The following is a 16,802-nucleotide window of genomic DNA, read 5'->3' on the forward strand; positions in this document are numbered from 1 at the left end:
AATAATAATTTACAACAAACAGGAAAAAAAAAAAAAGGAAATGAAAAGAAAGGAAAAGGGGGGTGGGGTGAATGTCAGAAAATAAATTAATTCCGCAGCACAAAAGAATCGCGTTTGCGGACACGTTATTGACAATGATAAAACCAAACAAATTTCACGCACCAAACACATTTCCACAAGCCCCGGGGGGTACGGAGGGGAGAGCTGCCCCCCCCCCCCACTGTCCCCTCCCCTCCCCCTCCACGACGGCCCCAGAGGACGAATGGCGCTCCTCGGGACCGGCGGGTCCCTCCCCGCAGAGGTCCGGGCTGCAACCCCCCACAAACACTAAAGTTTCCCTCCCCCCCCCACCCCACCCAGAGCCGCCGGTGCGCGCCGTCGAGGCTGCGGGGAGCGGGGCTGGGGGCTGGGCCTGGGAAACAGCACCAGAGCCAGCGTCAGCCCCAGCGGGACGGGGCATCGCCATCATCGGCTCCCGCGTTCCTGCTGGTATTTTTTCCCAATTGCAACGAACGTATGGCAGCGTCATCCCCGGTGTCAGGCGGCAGCGGGTTCCTCTCATTCCCCGGTGCTTTTCGGGAGCCGTAGGCACGCAGAACGAGGAGGAGCAGTACAGGAGCACCGCATCTTTTGTCCCTCCTTCCCTACAGCCGTGGTACAGCGGAGGGTGAGAGGTACCGACCGGGTCGGGCCGGAACCGGCGGCTCAGAGGGGAAAGAGAATTACACAGAGCTGTACTGCAGGAGGCAAAAAACGGCGTTTATTTTGCGGCACTGAGCATCTCCCCGGGCCGGCTGCGGGGCCGCAGCGCTGCTGCATTCGGCCGCAAACCTGCCCCCCCCCCCCCCCCCCCTTCACCCCCCTCCCCCGGCTGTGGGGGCTGCGGTGAGGCTGGGGTGGGGCGGGAGCCGCTCCGGGGCCTGGGGGGGGGAGCTCAGGAGGCATAGGGCTGAGGGAGCTCAGGGGACAACAGGATTTCGGCTGGGTCGGAAGATGGAGGGAACTCATGGATGGGGGGGGGGCTGTGCCTGCTCACAGCCTGCGTGTCGCCCCCCCCCATGGCCGCCTCGGCCCGGGGCACCTCCTGGCCCCGCGCCTCTGCGGTGGGTGGCACGATCCGGCGTGATCCGTCCGTACCGAAATGGGACACAACCGTCCGAGTCTCTTTAATTAAATTAGTGCCCGTACAAACACCATAGGGTTTCGTACACGGAATAAATAGCGCGAGTCAAACCTGACGCCCTTCCCGCAGCCCTAGGGGGCGGCCCGGCCCCCCGAGGTCCTGCGGGGCGCGTCCCCCTCGGAGCCCGGTGATGCGGTGCGGCTTGGGGGGCTGCGCGGCCGCCGTCCCCCCCCGGCTTGGCAGACGTACCACTCGCTGAGGTCGGTGACCGGCGGGGACAGGGCTGCGGCGCGGGCACGGGGAGGGTCGGGTTGGGGCTCGATGCCGGGGGGAAGAGGGCCGTCGGGGGGCCCCGGCGCGGCGTAGCCCGGGGGGGCGGGCGGCGGAGAGGGCGGAGGCGATTTGCAGTGGATCTTCATGTGCTTGCGCAGGGAGCTGGGGTGCGTGTAGGACTTGTCGCAGCCGCGGATCTTGCAGTAGTACGGCTTGTCGCTGGTGTGGACGTGGGAGTGCTTCTTTCTGTCGCTGCTGTTGGCGAACTTCCTGTCGCAGCCGTCGAACTCGCACTTGAAGGGCTTCTCCCCTGCCGGCAAACAGCAAGCAGGTGATTACACCCCGGCCCCGTGTCCCCCCCGCACACACAACCCGGCGGCAGTTCCGCACCCTCCCCTACACCCAACAGCCCCGTGGCTGCGAGCAGAAGCACGAAGGTTTTGGAGACCAAAAATGAAAACCAAAACCAAAAGAAACACGAAATCCAACGGCCGACCTCCAGGCAGGCCTCCACCTCGTTTGCCCGCGGCAAACCCTTCATTAGGACTCTAATGACCGAACCCACACAACGCATCGCAGCGTAACCGCCTCAAGTGCGTGTATCCCGACACATCGGGAGTAGCACCTCTCTGTGCACAAAGGTCGAAGCATCACCCCGTGTCACCCCCTATCACCCCGTGTCAGGGCGGCCGGCAGCCCCTTCTCCCCTTCGCACCAGGGGATGCTTTCACCACGGTACAGTGGATTTATATCGCTCTGTTTCTATAGGAACACAGCCCTCCGCTGCCCACCGCCACGTCGGGGGCTGCGCATCCCGCGAGGGGCGGGGGGAGAGGGTTCCCCACTCCTCAAGACGCGCGCAGTCCCCGGAGAGCTGAGCGCAAGCGGCAGCCCCCCTTCCCCCCGCCCCCAGTCAGATAAACAACGCATAAATCAATGAAACTCCACTTTCCCAAAGTGTCCTCCGAGGAATAGCAGTAGTCTGCCGCCCTAAATCCCAGCTCCGTCGAGAGATTAGGAATAAATAAATAAAAAATAAATAAAAACCAAAATTTAATAAAAGGAAAAGGGGAAAAATAAAAAAAGGAAAAAAAGGAAAAAAAAAGAAAAAGAAAAAGCTCTGAACGCTGCTCGTAAAACCTCTCTCGAACCGAAGTTTCCTCAGAAGGGAACCCTGCTTGCAGCCGCACCCCGGGGAGCCGCTCCCCGAGAGCCCCGACGGGGTGGTCCCGGCGGAGAGCAGGGGGAAAAGCGGAGCCTCCGATGTGCCCCGACGGCTCCGTCCTCTCCCCGCTCCGCCTCGGGGCTGCCGCTGCGGGCGGAGCGGTGCTGCCGGAGGTGGGGGAGGGAGGGAAGGGGGGAGGAAGTATGACAAGGGGGGTGGGGGAGCCGAGCACGTGCGTGTCCGTGTGTCCCTGCGTCGGTGTGTCGGGGTGCGCTGTCGGATTACTTATTCATGACAAAGTCACATGTCCGACGGCATGTAGGGAAAGTGGGAAAAAAAAAAAAAAAAAAAAGGACGGGAAAGGGAGGAAAAGGTGCGGCCGGGAGGGGCGGGGGCACACCCACCTGTGTGAGTCCGCTTGTGGATCTTGAGGTTCTCCGACCTGGCGAAGACCTTCCCGCAGCCGGGGAAGGGGCAGGGGAAGGGCTTCTCGCCCGTGTGCACGCGGATGTGGTTGATGAGTTTGTACTTGGCCTTGAAGGGTTTGCCCTCGCGGGGACACTCCTCCCAGTGGCACACGTGGCTGCTCTGCTCGGGCCCGCCGACGTGCTCCACGGTGACATGGCCCACGAGCTCCGGCATGGTGCCGAACGTCTTGGAGCAGGGCGTCCCCCCGCCCGGCGGCGGCTCACCGTCGATCCACTTGCAGATGAGCTCCTGCTTGATGGGCGGCCGCATGTAGCGCAGGAAAGCGCCCGCCGCCCCGACGGGCCCGCCCGGTGGGGGCGGCTGCCCGCGGCCCGCGGCCAGGCCCAGCCCGCCGGGGCCGTAGCCCTGCAGCGCCGCGGGGCCGTAGTGCGGTTCGGCGCGGCCGTACGGCTCCGGCCGCATCTGCCCGTTGAGCGGCGGCGGGAAGGAGGCGGAGTGCGCGCCGTCGGCGGGGCCGTAGGTGCCGGCGGCCGAGATGAAAACGCCGTGGGGCGGCGGGGGCGGGAGGCGCGGGGGGGCCCCGTGCGCGGCGGCGACGGCGGCGGCGGCAGCGGCGGCTGCGGCGGCGGAGGGCAGGTCCCGGCGGGGGAGGAAGTCGCGTCCCGCCGACCCCCCCGTCGGGCAGCCCGGCAGCGCGGCGGCGGGCGGCGCGTAGGCGACGGCGGTGCTGGCGGCGGCGGCGGCGGCGGCGGCTGCGGCGGCGGGAGCGGCGAAGGCGGCGGCGGCGGCGGTGAGCGCCTCGGGGGCGAGCTGGAGCGCGGCGGGCTGCGCCATGTGCTCGGGGCCGAGCGGCGTCAGCGCACCGCCGGGCTCCGCGTCCCCGGGGTGCGGGTGGGCCGCGCGGGGGGGGTGGCCGTGCGGGGCCCCCGGCCCCGGGAAGCGCGTCATGTGCGGGTGCGGATGGGGCTGAGCCGCTGCCAAATCCACTAATCTCGGGGTCGGGTTCCTCTTGCTCAAAGGGGGCTCCATAAGGACACGGCCGGGCCCATCTACGTTGGCTGTTGTTATTTTTTTCCCTCTGCCCGCCTTCAAAAACATGTATATATTAAGCGGCTCTTTAACTTCTTTTGTCTGCGCTCGTAACTCCGCGTATCCCCGGCCCCGTTCCGTCCTCCAGCGATTGGCAGAGCGCTCCCCACATTTGAGCTGCACAGTGGGAAATACGGTTCGGACATGGCACCGGAGGGATTGGACGGCTCCCGATGATTGGCAGCGGCCGCCGCCGCGCCATTGGCTCCCTTTCAGGCCGCGGCTCAGCGGGGATCCGCCCCCGCCGCCCCCCGCGTTCCCCCCCCGCCCCCCGGAGCCGCACTCGCAAAACTTCGCGCGGGGCCCGACGGGGCGCACCCGACCCCGCCGCACTGGGCGGGGGAGCGTCCGCGGATGCTCCGGGCTCGAGTTCCCCGGGTGCGGGGTGGGCTGCGGAGGGCTCCGGTGTTCCTTCTGCCGGGAGCGTTGTCGCGGCCGATGCTGGTGGCTGAAGGCGCTGCCGGCGGAAGACAGCCAACGTTTTCCTAAAAAGGCGGAGGGAGGGGGGGGAGGAGGTGGAAGGGGGATTCCTTTCCTTTAGAAAAGGGCTGAGCGCGCAGCGGCGGGGAGGCACGCGGCGCACGGGAAGGAGGAGGATGGGGAGCCCGTGCCCAGTGCCCGCGTCCCCCACCCCCGGGCCTCCCGATCGGGCACTGATGGGGGGGTGTCCCCGGGCGCCCTCCCCAACCTCCCCTCTAAGCTCTATTTCAGCCACGGGGGAACGGACACAAAGCGACCGCGGTGCCAGTAGAACGACGCCCCGTAAAGCTTCTAGATCGGGTTGCCGTCGGAGGTGATGGGGGGGTGAGGGGGGCAAAGGACACTGGGTGGCCCCAGGTGAGCCGCCCCACGGCGTCCTCTGCGGGAGTGGTGGCCGCGCCGTTTTTGTCCCCGCGTCATGCGGCGCTGTCCCCGTGGGAACCGCACCTTCCCGCCCCGTCCCCTAAGCCGAGCTCCTGCGGTGCACGTCGGGGGCCGGCCCCGCTCTCCGTTGGAGCTGCGTGGTGCGGAACGTGGGTAAATAACGCCCGGCCCTTTACTGGGGATGCCCGATGGTTTTATGGCACAGTAAAGCTTCCCTCCAGCTCCCTGTACATCGACATGACTATGTCCCTGGGCTCGTGTCCCACGCACGCACACACTGACTGCCCCCCACACGCACATCACGGTGTCATGAGGCTCCGGGAGCGCGCAGAAGGGGAGCGTGGCCCCGCGCACGCCTCCTCACCCGGCCCTCGTTAAACGCAGCGTGATAGGGATCTGTCATCGATTTAATATGGCTTAATTCAAATCTATCCCCCCGATCAATTTCTTTTTATGAGGGGCCATAAAACAAAGAAAATATTTTACAGCCGAATAACAGGCGGCCGACCCGCGGTTGACAGCGGGGGAGCTCGGACGGGCTCCACGTGGATCCGTGCCCGGCTCCGCGCACCGATGCAGGCATGGGGTAGGGGGGGCTCACTCGGGGGACTGCGACCCCGCCGGAGACCTCCGGGCCCTGATCCGGGCCCGTCCCGGAGAGTCCTTCCCGCGGGCACTTTCGCCTTAAACCCGGGCTCGGGACATCGGCTTCGGAGGGGTTTGCGCTGTGTTGCGCTGGGGCTGCGCTATGTAAATGTATGCTAATGCTCGCGAGCAGCATTTACAAACAATCGTCTTTACTGCACGTCTTATTGATGGTTAGGGAGCGGGGAGCGATATTTTACAGCGGCGAAAGCGTTCTGCCGGGGCACCGCTCGGAAAAGGGCGGTTACAGCTCTACTCGGTAAAGCCTCCAGATCTGCGCGGGTCTGCCCCGAATCCATCACTCCTTCCGGCCCGGCCCATCTGCGTGTGGGCTGCCCCGTGCGTGGGGAGCGGGGCCGGGCCCTCCGTGTGCATCCTGCGCGGGCTTGTGTGCATCTTGCGCGGGGCTGCTCCGGCGGCTGCTCCGCAGCTGCTGGGAGAGGCCGGGAGGTGCGGGCAGGGCCGGTAGACCTCCCCAGGGCGGAGGACAAGCGGGGCCGGGCCTCGGGCGGGAGGGGACAGCCTTTGGGATGGGGATCCGCGGTAGAAGTCGCGCAGTTGCCATTTTCAGCGTGCGCTTTGATGGGGAAAGCGTGGCCCGTTTCAACCCGCTCGTCCCCTTTTGTGGGGGACGGGGGCAAAATAAGAAAAAACAATCCCTCCTTCCGTTGGTGTATAGATGTGTTCAAAGAGAACGGAGGGAGAAGGGCGGCCTCGGGAAACCCGGGGCATATTTTGGCTGCGCCCTCCCTCAATTCGCAGCCGAGCGTCGCCCCCGGAAGAAGCTGTTGAGATAAATCAAACGGTGACACTTTGACGGCTTTTCTTGTACCCGCAATATGGGGACCATATGGCATTGTTATTTATGAATGACAGCAGAAATTGTATTACAGCGCCCATCGCGCGCTGTCGCCGCGCTGCTCCTCCGCCACCGGCGCGGACACGGCCAGCCCCGCTCCGGGAGAGGTCGCCCCGGTTCTCCCGTCCCGGCGGAGCTGCGCCGGATCCGCTCTTGCAATCGGGGACTGAGCGGGAGCTGCGCCGCGGAGCCGGGTGCGCAAAGTGCGCGCAAAAGTGCGCGGCCGCGGGCACTGCCCTTCGGCTGCCAGCGGCAACTTCAGAGAGATACATATATAACGCGTACATATGCCTATAAATACAACAATAAGATTGGCGTGAGAGAGAGGTGCTCCTCCTTGCCTCGAGAGCAGGTTTGGAGGAAGAAAAAAAAAAAAAAGGCATTTAAAAGTTGCGGCTTTGGCTGAGATTTTCACGATTTCCCTTTTCCTTTTCACATGGCGCTGCCGCTGGAGCCGACAAAGAGCTGCTGTCCCGAGGTGCGTTTCACAGAGGGAGCTGCAGCACCGCACATGTTGGGCTTCGCGGGTCAGAGGTCGGACGGCCCCGGAGCGCGGAGCTCGGCCCCATCAAAGCCGACTGTGGCTCCGTATCGCGCCGTGAGAGCGGCGGGCGGATGGCGGCTGCGGCACGGACAGCGCTGCACTGCCTCTCCCGGCCCCGAGCTCCCCGCTCCGGCCCGGCCTGGCTCACCCCAGTGAGCAGGGGAAGGGGTGCGGGGGGGGCCTCGGCGGGGGTACGTGAGGCGTGGAGCGATGCTCCGTCGCGATTCTCTCCACGTTAGCAGCCGGCGACGACAGGAGCTGTTTTAAAGAGAAATTCGGAACGCTTACAGAGGGAGGGTGCTCCCAGCGGGGCTCGGCAGGTCGGGAGCGGACAGAGACCTGCTGGGAAAAATAACAAAAATTAAAATCAGACTCGAAGTTCTGTTCATCCGTGCAGAAGAGCTCTGGCCCGGCTCCGGATGGACACTCTGCCCAGGAGCTGCCCGAAGCTGGACCCTTCGCCGCCTGGGGAAGAGGGGCCGCGGTGCTGGGAGGGACACAGAGACTCTCAGAAGACGACCATGCGACTTTGAACTTGGACCGGCCCCGCTGCGTCCTGGGGATGCACACTGGGAGGCGAGCAGAGTGCGGCTGGGCTGCAATGGTCCCGGCGGAGTGAGAGGAGATGGGGCAGGAGAGGAGGGAGGGATGGGAGAAGGGAGAGGGTGGGAATGGAAAGGGAGGAAGGGAGAGATGAAGGAAGGAGAGGAAGGAAGGGAGGAAGGGAGGAAGGGAGAGGTAAAGAGGAGAGAAAAAGAAATAAAGAAATAAAGGAGAAAAAAGAAGAAAAAGAAGGGATGAAAGAATAAAGAGAAGAAAGGAAGGAGACCTTTGTACGGACATTTATCTTTTTTTTTTTCTTTTTCCCTTTTTTTTTTTCTCCAAACCGATATTTCATTTGGGGTTTTTCTGAGTCTTTCGGGTTCCTTTCTGATCTGAGATACAATCACTTTTTTTGCGTTTTTCTCTCGGTAAAGTCCCGGCTCTCGCAGAGCACTGTCCACAGGTAGCACGGAGGCACAGCCTCCGGCGTCTCCCGCACCTCTGGGGCACCTCCAGGCCCTCCTCTTCCAAAACCTTCCGGGGAAGGAAAACAATCTGTCCGCTCTCCGTGCCCGCAGCCCGGGCTGTGCAGGGGCCGGCTGTCAGCAGGCATGGACGGTGCGGGCTGCGGGGCGGGGCGGGGGGAGGATGAAACCTCGGCCTGGGCAGAGAGCAACAGCGCGACACTGCATTTCGGACAGGGCTTGGAACATTTTAACTATTTGATGGCAGCAATGGGGGGAACCTTCTCTAACAGTGCTACAGTGTGGACCACGCTACCTTTTCCTTCCTTCCTTCCTTCCGTCCTCTCTTCCTTCCTTCCATCCATCTATCTATGAATCCATCCGTCCATCCATCCACCCATCCTTTCTCTGGGTGCAGAGCGGCTGCATGCCATCAGGATATGGTCCCTCCATACCGCCATAACACGATACCGCTTTTTTAGGCCCCTTTCGGGGCTACCCCCACCCCCCAGCACAACTCGTGCCCAGGCGTGCTTTTATGGGGGCGAAAGTGGGGGGGGGGTGAGCTTTTCCATTCCCGCCGTGAGAGGATCCGGTTTGCCAGTAACAATGGCGGGGCGGGGGGGGGGGGGCTGGGCCGGTTTGGGTTGGTTTTGTTTGTTTGGGTTTTTTTTTGTTTCTCTTTAAAGAACGGAACGAGAGCGGAGAGCTCCCGGAACACCCGCCCCGGGACACAGCACAGCGGAGCAGCCCCCGCCCCTCACGGGGTCCGACAGCCCCCACGGCCCTGTCCGGCGTTCCCTTCTGCGTCCATTCCCATCTCAGTGCATTTTCCGCGGCAGCAGGACTTCAGCCCAGCCCCCCCCCTCCCCCCCCCAACTCCGGCCCCGCTCCCTGCGTCGCTTCGTGTGCCTGAGCCGAGAGGGGGAAGGGGCTGCGGGGTGGGGGAGTGTCCCTCTCTCCGTCACCACCTGAAAAAAAGAAAAATTAATAAAAATGAGAGAATCATTTAAAAATAAATAAATAAAATCTCTCTCTCTCTCTCACCCCACCCGCCACCTCCATCCCTCCTCCCCCTTGTTGATGCTCGAAGCCCCTCGCTTTGTTTGTTTGCTCCCCAGGCACAGCGGCACTGCCCGTGCGTTCGGCTTCTCCCCGCAACACCGCCCCTTCCCTTCGCCGCCCAAAATTCGAGGGGGCGGCCGATGGGGGGGGAGGTCGGGGGTGGGGGATGGAGGGGGGACGACCGAAGAAGCCCCGGGCGGGCTCTCCGCTGCCGGGCGCTGGGCCGCGAGAAGGGGATGCGCGGCCGCTCCGCTCCGTGCCGGGCTGTGCCGGCGGGGGCCGGGCTGGGGCGGGAGGGGCGCGGGGCCGTCGCGCTGCCATTAGCCGGGGCCGGGGACGCCCGGATGGACGGGGCGGCCCGGGCCAATGAGCGGGCGCCGGGAGAGTGACCGGGAGCTGTTAAAGGGGCGGCGGGAGAGAGAGGGGCCGCCAGTCCGGGCGGGGAGAGGGGGAGCGGCCGGGCGGGGAGAAAGGAGAGGGGGAGAGGAGGGGGCTAGGGGAGGGGAGAAAAATAAAACGCGGCCGCCTCGGCAGCACCCGGCGGGATAAACAGTGGCGGCGGGAGCGGGCGGAGAGTGGCTGAAGCTCGGCGGCCCCCGCGCCGCTCCGCCGCCCCTGCTCCCCCCTCCCGCCCCCATTGTTTTTAATCCGCCCCGGACCCCCCTTCCCCCTCCCCTCCCGCCCCCTCCCCGCGCTCCTTTCCTCCGTGGGAACCCGCGGTTGCCGCGAGAGCCCCGGCGGGGCCGCGTGTGTGTGCGTGTGCACGCGTGCGTGTATCGCGCGTGCTTCTGTGTGTGCGCTTGCGGGCGTGTGTATCCGTGTGCGCGTATCCGTGTGTGTGTGTGTGCCGCAGGGAGCGGCGGGGCCGCCTTCCCCCCCCCACCCCCCCGCGTCCCCGCCGCCAGCCCCGTCCCTCCCCTGCTCCCCCTCCCCTCCCCTGCCCGCCCCCGCCTCGCCTCCTTTAATACACTTTGGTTCTCCGCTCGCCTTTGGACTCTGCGCTGCCCGGGCTCCGGCTCCGGCTCCGGCGGCGGCGGCGCGGCCGTGCGGACGGAGGCGGGGACGCCGCGGCTGCCGGGGGGAAGCGGTGCGGGCGGCGGCGGCCCCGCGCCGGGCGGGCGGCGGCGGCGGAGCCGCGGAGCGGCGGATCGGAGCGGCGGATCGGCGCGGCCATGCTGCTGGACGCCGGCCCGCAGTTCCCGGCGCTCGGCGTGGGCACCTTCGCCCGGCACCACCACTCGGCCGCGGCCGAGATGCAGGAGCGGGAGCTGAGCCTGGCGGCGCAGAACGGCTTCGTGGACTCGGCGCACATGGGCGCCTTCAAGCTGAACGCCGGAGCCCACGAGCTGTCCCCGGGGCAGAGCTCGGCGTTCACCTCGCAGGCGCCCGGTTACCCCGCGGCCGCGCTGGGGCCGCACGCCGCGCACGTCGGCTCCTACTCGGGGCCGCCCTTCAACTCCACCCGGGACTTCTTGTTTCGCAGCCGCGGCTTCGGGGAGGCGGCGGCGGGCGGCGGGCAGCACGGCATCTTCGGGCCGGCGGCCGGCGGCCTGCACCACCCGCACACGGACGCTCAGAGCCACCTCCTGTTCCCCGGCATCCACGAGCAGCACGGCCCGCACGCCTCGCAGAACGTCCTCAACGGGCAGATGCGGCTGGGGCTGCCCGGGGAGGTGTTCGCCCGCTCCGAGCAGTACCGCCAGGTCGCCAGCCCCAGGACTGACCCCTACGCGGCGGCGCAGCTGCACAACCAGTACGGCCCCATGAATATGAACGTGGGCATGAACGTGGCGGCCCACCACCACCACCACCCCGGTGCCTTTTTCCGCTACATGCGGCAGCAGTGCATCAAGCAGGAGCTGATCTGCAAGTGGATCGACCCCGAGCAGCTGAGCAACCCCAAAAAAAGTTGCAATAAAACTTTCAGCACCATGCACGAGCTGGTCACCCACGTCTCGGTGGAGCACGTCGGGGGGCCCGAGCAGAGCAACCACGTCTGCTACTGGGAGGAGTGTCCCCGCGAGGGCAAGCCCTTCAAGGCCAAGTACAAACTGGTCAACCACATCCGCGTGCACACGGGCGAGAAGCCCTTCCCCTGCCCCTTCCCCGGCTGCGGGAAGGTCTTCGCCAGGTCGGAGAACCTCAAGATCCACAAGCGGACTCACACAGGTAATGGGGGAGGCCGTGCGGGAACGAAGACGGGAGAGTTACGGGGCAGAAACGGAAGGGGGGGGTGGAAGAGAAAAAAAATGCGGGAGAAAAATAAGATGGAAAGGGGGGGAAAATCGGGTAGGAAAGAAATAGGGGAGAAAGTCGGGAGGAAATAAATAGGAGAGGAAACTGTGGAGGAAATAAATAAGGGAATTGTGAGAAAACTAATAGGGGAGAAAATCAGCGAGAAAATAAATAGGGGAAAAAATCGGGAGAAAAACGATAAAGGGAGAAAAATAGTGAAAAAATAAGTAGGAAAAAAAAGTCAGCGATGAAATGGACGAGGGAGAAAATCGCTGAAGAAATAAATAGGGAAGAAAACTAGGGAGAAGATAAATAGAGAAAATGAGGGAGGAAATATACAGGGGGCGAAAAGATTTGAGAGAAAACGAATAAGGGAGAAAATCAGCGAGGAAATAAATAAGGGAGTAATTCGGGCGGGAAAGAAATAGGAGAGAAAATCGGTGAGAAAAAGAAAGAAAAAAAAAAAAGAGGAAAGGAGAAAAAACGAAGAGGAAACGGGCTCCCGCGCAGCTCGCCGCCTCCCGCAGCCCCGCTCCCGGCACACGGCCGCGGGCGTTGGGCTCCGTCCCCGCCGCATCCCCACGGCCGGGAGTTCGCGTTCGTGGGAGCGGCGTGGATGGAGTGGGGCCTCGGCCGGGTCCTCCGGAGGGGCGGGCGGGGGTCTGCGGGCGTGGACCGCGGCGGTGCGCGTGTGCCTGGAGTCGCGGGATTGGGGGATCGCAGAATTACAGGATGGCGGAACTGTGGGGTCACGGAACGGTAGGATAACGGGGCTGTAGGGTCACGGGATTGTAGGGTCACAGAACGGTAGGATCGCGGAATTGTAGGATCGCAGAGACGTAGGTTTGCAGAACTGTAGGGTCACGGGTTTGTAGGATAACGGAATTGTAGGATAACGGAATTGTAGGGTTACAGAGCTGTAGGAACACGGAGTTGGAGCATCTCAGAGCTGTGGGGTCACGGCTCATCTCGGACCCGCAGCGTCCCCGAGCCCAACTCAGTGCTCCTCAGAACGCGCTCCGCTTTGGGACAGAACTCGGCTGTCGGGAGCCCGCCCGGTCCGTGCTCCGTTCGGAGGACGGATCCGTGCGTACAGAGTCCCGCGGCAGCCCCAGCCCCGTAGGAAGTGCCGAGTGCGGCACGTCCCTCGCTGGGACTGCTTTCCATTAAATTTAAATAGTGTGAGCAAGGCAATAAAATTTTCTCGTTGGGGAAAAGAAAAAAAAACGAAACCCACCAACCTAACAAGGACCAGAAAAAAAACAAAACAAAACAAAAAGTGCTCTTAAAGTCTCAGCGAGCTGCCGTAGGCCGGCCGGCAGCGGCGCGATGAATGACGGGGGGGAGCGGGGCACGGCGCGGGCGGACGGGCCGGCGATGCCCCGGTGGGGAACGGCGAGAGCCGCGGGGCCGGGCCGAGCGCGGAGCCGTCCGTCGGTCCCGGAGAGCTCCTCGGTTCCGCGGCCCTCGGCGGGGCTCGGCACCGCGGGTCGGTGCAGGGAGGAGTTCGGGCGCCGAAGGCGTTCAGCGATAAGCGCTTCCTCGTGCCGACGCGGAGCTCGCGTCTCCGCAATGCCGCCTGAGGAATGGTTGGGAAAATTAAACGAAGTATTTGACGGACGCTTCGTTTGCCCGGCGGACGCGTGCTCTCCGCGGCTGTCCGAACGAGGGGCTCTGCCCGGCCCTAAAGCCGCCGTCAGTACCCGTTCCTCGGCGGGATGCGTGGGGCCCAGGCCGTCTCGCCGTTTTTTTTCCCCCGTCTCCTCGGCCTCGGGGCCGCGCGGGGCCGGGACGCGCGTGGGGCTGGGACAGGGGGCTGGAGGCCGGGGCCCGGCCCGACCGCTGCTGTCTTGCAGGGGAGAAGCCTTTCCAGTGCGAGTTCGAGGGCTGCGACCGGCGCTTCGCCAACAGCAGCGACCGCAAGAAGCACATGCACGTGCACACGTCGGACAAGCCGTACCTGTGCAAGATGTGCGACAAGTCCTACACGCACCCCAGCTCCCTGCGGAAGCACATGAAGGTACCCGGCCCCGCAGCCGGCGGCGGGAGGCGGGGGGGCGGCCGCCCCGCTCAGGGAGCCCCGTCGGGGCGGCGGGCGGCGGGCGCGGGGCCCGGGGGCGGCGGGCCGGGCCGGCGGCGGGGGGCGGCAGAGCCAGGGGGCCGCCCCGTCCCCCCTCCACCCGGCGCTCTTGCCTTTGCCCCCCAGGTGCACGAGTCGTCCCCGCAAGGCTCCGAGTCCTCGCCGGCCGCCAGCTCCGGCTACGAGTCCTCCACGCCCCCGGGGCTGGTGTCCCCCAGCGCCGAGCCGCAGAGCTCCACCAATCTCTCCCCGGCGGCGGCGGCTGCGGCGGCGGCGGCGGCGGCGGCGGCCGTGACCGCCGTGCACCGGAGCGGCGGCGGCGGAGGCGGCGGAGGGAGCGGCGGCGGCGGCGGCGGCGGTCACGGCGGCCTCTCCTCCAACTTCAACGAGTGGTACGTGTAGGGCCGCCGGACTGCTCTGCGGCCCCGCCGCCGCCCCCCCCACCCCCCGCCGTGCCGGAGGGAGCGCTCCCGGAGCCCGCTCCGCACGGAGCTCCCCGCGCCGCCGGCCCGCGGCCGTCTGTCGGAATCGTTTCTGGTTGTTTTTTTGTTTTTGTTTTTGTTTCTGTTTTTTTTACGAACGCTTTAAACCAGCAAAAAAAAAAAAAAAAAAAAAAGAAAGAAAGAAAAAAAAAAGGAAAGGAAAAGAAAATAAAAGGAAAAAAAAAAGACTTTTCTAATGTAACTGCGTGCTGGGAAACGCGAGGGAACAACTCACGAAAGAGAGGAACGGAAAGGAGAAGAGAGGGGATAAAGCGACGCACGCGGCTCCCGGCAGAAGGCCCCGGGGCTGCGGAGCGCGGCGCTGCCCTCGGAGCAGCGGACAAAGCCCCGAGCGGGAGAGGATCGGCTCCGCTGTGCCCCGCGCCCTCCTCTTCCTCCTCCTTCAATTTCCCTCCGAAGAAGCGAAGGACTTTGTTTCTTTCCTTCCTCCCCTCAGCCCTCCTCCTCCTTTTTTTTTTTTTTTATTCACCCTTAAAAAAAAAAAAAGACTACAAAAAATACAAAGTAACGTGGAAGAAAAACAAAACAGAAATGGTTTCTTTTGTACATGTGATCTCTTGAATATCGTGTTCCTTTCGAAGAGGCGACTTGATTGTAAACCGCATCTCCACCGTACCCGGGGAAGAAGTGCCGTGCCAAAGTCCCGTCCCGCCCCGCGATGTCCGCTGTTAGCTGGGTGCCGTGTGCTGTCGTAGTGCTTTGCCGTCCGCTCCCTTAGTTCTGGTGGGAAGGTTGTGAGGAAATCAGCGTCGTGCCGTAGGCTTCCCGTCCACCGCCCTCCTCCTGTAAATACCCGTGACCATATTTATCCATTTGTAATTAAATTATGGTATTAACTTGCTACAGAGGAAACAGTATTTATAAAGAATGTTTCTTAACTATAAATATGTACAATTGTGAGCATAAACTGTTTCAGATTTTTTATTTGAAGGTTTAAGTGGTTTCATCCTTTCTTGTGATATGTTTGGAGAGTTAATGCATACAGAAATATAATAAAACGTGTTGAAGCTGCACGCGGGCCGTCGCCTTTTTGTGCCGAGGGCTCTCCCGGCGCCCCCGGGTAACAAACGCCCTTCGACGGCGGCCGTGGAGCGGCAAGGCGGGGGGGAAGGGGGGGCAGCGCCGCACCCCCCGACCACGGCGGGGACGGACCCCCTCGGGCAGGGCCTCGCACGGCAACGCCGCGCTGCCCTCCGCTGTCTCCGATCCTCCGACTTCTGCGGGAGGCGACGACGCGGCCGCTTCGGGCCGCAGGAGCTCGGGCGCTACCCCGAAGCCGAGCCCCACACCGGAACGGCTGCTCGGGCCCCGGAGAGGAGAAAGAGACCGCGTGCGAGAGATCTCATTTCCCTCCTCTCTTCTCTCTTTGCTTTTTTTTGCTTTTTGAACCAGGATCGGGATGACGTCGGGACCGCCCGCGCCGGACCCGCAACGCGATGGAGAGAGGCGGCGGGCACGGGAGGGCCTTTGGTCCCCGGCATCGCCACCGGGTCCCCCTTCCCCCCCGACGTTCCGGCCTTGATTTGGTTTTCGGGCTCTGTGCCCTGCGCTCAGGGAATGGCAGAGGTTTCCTGAGTTATGAGAATCGGATAAGTAGGGCTACGCGGGGCCCTGCTCGCTTCGGGCACATCCCCCAAACGCGGGACGAGGGGAGGAGGGGGAGGAAGGAGATAAGGGGTCCTTCATCTCGGTGCTGCCGCAAAGTTGGGGCGCGGAGCGGGACCAGAGCGTCCGCCACAGCCGCTCCTCTCCCTACTCGGCCATCCCCCCGCGTAGCGCGGGCTCCCGAGCAATCAAACGGCTGTTAACATCCATTTATGTTCTGTAATAATATTAAGAAAAATAAGAAAATTAAATCATTGGCGTATATCGCCTGCCCCTTGGAGAGCTCCATAGGAAACGCTGCTGCGAGGGTCTCTCTTCGTCCCTGCAGCCGAAATTTCTCCCGGGGTCCCCCTGCAGAGCGCTGCGGGCCGGGGGCTGCACCGATCCTCCCTCGGCCCGAAGCCACGGTTCCCGCTCAGTCCCGGTGCCCTCTGTCCCCCCGCCCCGTCGGGCCTCGCCCCGTTCACTGCGGCTTGCCCAGTCCCACTCCCTCCGCGGGCCGGGGCTGTGCCGGCCGCGGGGCTCGGGGTCACTGCTCGGCCCTGCGCAGTGCCAGCTGAGGTCGGAGCGGGCGGACCCACACGAGCCTCCCGCCCTCCATGTCCTCTCCGAGCTGCCCCTGAACTTGAACTTGGCCCCGGCGGGTCCCGCCCGCAGCCCCCTCTCTCCGCCCGCCTCCCTCAGGCCCTGACCCCGGCCCGGCCTCGCCACGCTTAAGGCAGAGAGCAGTAATTCATCGGGCTCGGGGTGCGGGGGTGCGGCCCCGAGCCTCCTTCTGCCCAGTGTGCGGGTGGCCCGGTCTAGGGGAGCCGGAGCCCTGCTTTGCCCTCTCTTACTCTTTCCACACCCAGTTTTCCCCCGCCTCCCGTACCCCTTCGTCTCTCACACCGCATCAGACGTTCCCAAACCTCCCCGCCCGGCCCCGAACGCGACTTGGGGACAGCCCAGGGGGGCAGCGGGCAGCCGAGCTCACGGCCTCGACGGCGCGGCCCCGACGGCGGCCGTGGAGGAGACGGCTCCGGGAGCGCTGCTCGGCCACTTCCTTCTGGGGCCTCTTCGCTTGCCGCCACCGCCGGTACAGAGCGGTGGGTTTCATCGTAATGTTTATTATTGGTATTATTATTAATCATAAAATTCGCTCCCAACTCTGCCTGGAGACCCCCTGAAGGCACAAAACGATTTCCCCGAGAACCGCTCTCTCCCGGCGCGCTCCTCCCGAAACAAATCCCTGCTCAGCCCACGACAGGAGCCGCAGCGGGACCCTACCTGCCCCTGCCCTGTCCCCCCCCACCTGCTTCGCTGCCGCACCGTCTTTG

The 16,802-nt window shown here is 64.1% G+C and overlaps 2 protein-coding genes across 2 annotated transcripts; one reads left to right on the top strand and one right to left on the bottom strand.

Annotated features, from left to right (window-relative positions):
- Nucleotides 1–412: 412 nt before the first annotated feature.
- On the bottom strand, nucleotides 413–4,088 carry ZIC5 (Zic family member 5). Its single transcript, XM_065743144.1, has 2 exons — nucleotides 2,966–4,088; nucleotides 413–1,706 (listed from the first exon to the last, which is right to left on the bottom strand). The coding sequence occupies exons 1-2, from the start codon at nucleotides 4,086–4,088 to the stop codon at nucleotides 1,255–1,257; spliced, it is 1,575 nt and encodes a 524-aa protein (XP_065599216.1). The 3' UTR covers nucleotides 413–1,254.
- Nucleotides 4,089–10,075: 5,987 nt separating this feature from the next.
- Nucleotides 10,076–13,780, top strand: ZIC2 (Zic family member 2). Its single transcript, XM_065743145.1, has 3 exons — nucleotides 10,076–11,232; nucleotides 13,155–13,318; nucleotides 13,505–13,780. Exons 1-3 carry the CDS (start codon nucleotides 10,236–10,238, stop codon nucleotides 13,778–13,780), a joined length of 1,437 nt encoding a protein of 478 aa, XP_065599217.1. The 5' UTR covers nucleotides 10,076–10,235.
- Nucleotides 13,781–16,802: the final 3,022 nt, after the last annotated feature.

Source organism: Cyrtonyx montezumae, unplaced genomic scaffold (genome assembly GCF_038088225.1).
Source record: "Cyrtonyx montezumae isolate F1298 unplaced genomic scaffold, pur_monq_1.0 scaffold_3, whole genome shotgun sequence".
In the NCBI taxonomy this organism is placed as follows: domain Eukaryota; kingdom Metazoa; phylum Chordata; class Aves; order Galliformes; family Odontophoridae; genus Cyrtonyx; species Cyrtonyx montezumae.

What these genes read in the sequence shown, in the direction of transcription:
- ZIC2 (XM_065743145.1), top strand. Translation starts at nt 10,236, where the DNA reads ATGCTGCTGGACGCCGGCCCGCAGTTCCCGGCGCTCGGCGTGGGCACC. An exon ending in CCACAAGCGGACTCACACAG is followed by an intron (nt 11,233 to 13,154) that starts GTAATGGGGGAG and finishes GCTGTCTTGCAG; the next exon opens with GGGAGAAGCCTTTCCAGTGC. An exon ending in CCCTGCGGAAGCACATGAAG is followed by an intron (nt 13,319 to 13,504) that starts GTACCCGGCCCC and finishes TTTGCCCCCCAG; the next exon opens with GTGCACGAGTCGTCCCCGCA.
- ZIC5 (XM_065743144.1), bottom strand. Translation starts at nt 4,088, where the DNA reads ATGTTTTTGAAGGCGGGCAGAGGGAAAAAAATAACAACAGCCAACGTA. An exon ending in CCACAAGCGGACTCACACAG is followed by an intron (nt 1,707 to 2,965) that starts GTGGGTGTGCCC and finishes GTTTGCCGGCAG; the next exon opens with GGGAGAAGCCCTTCAAGTGC.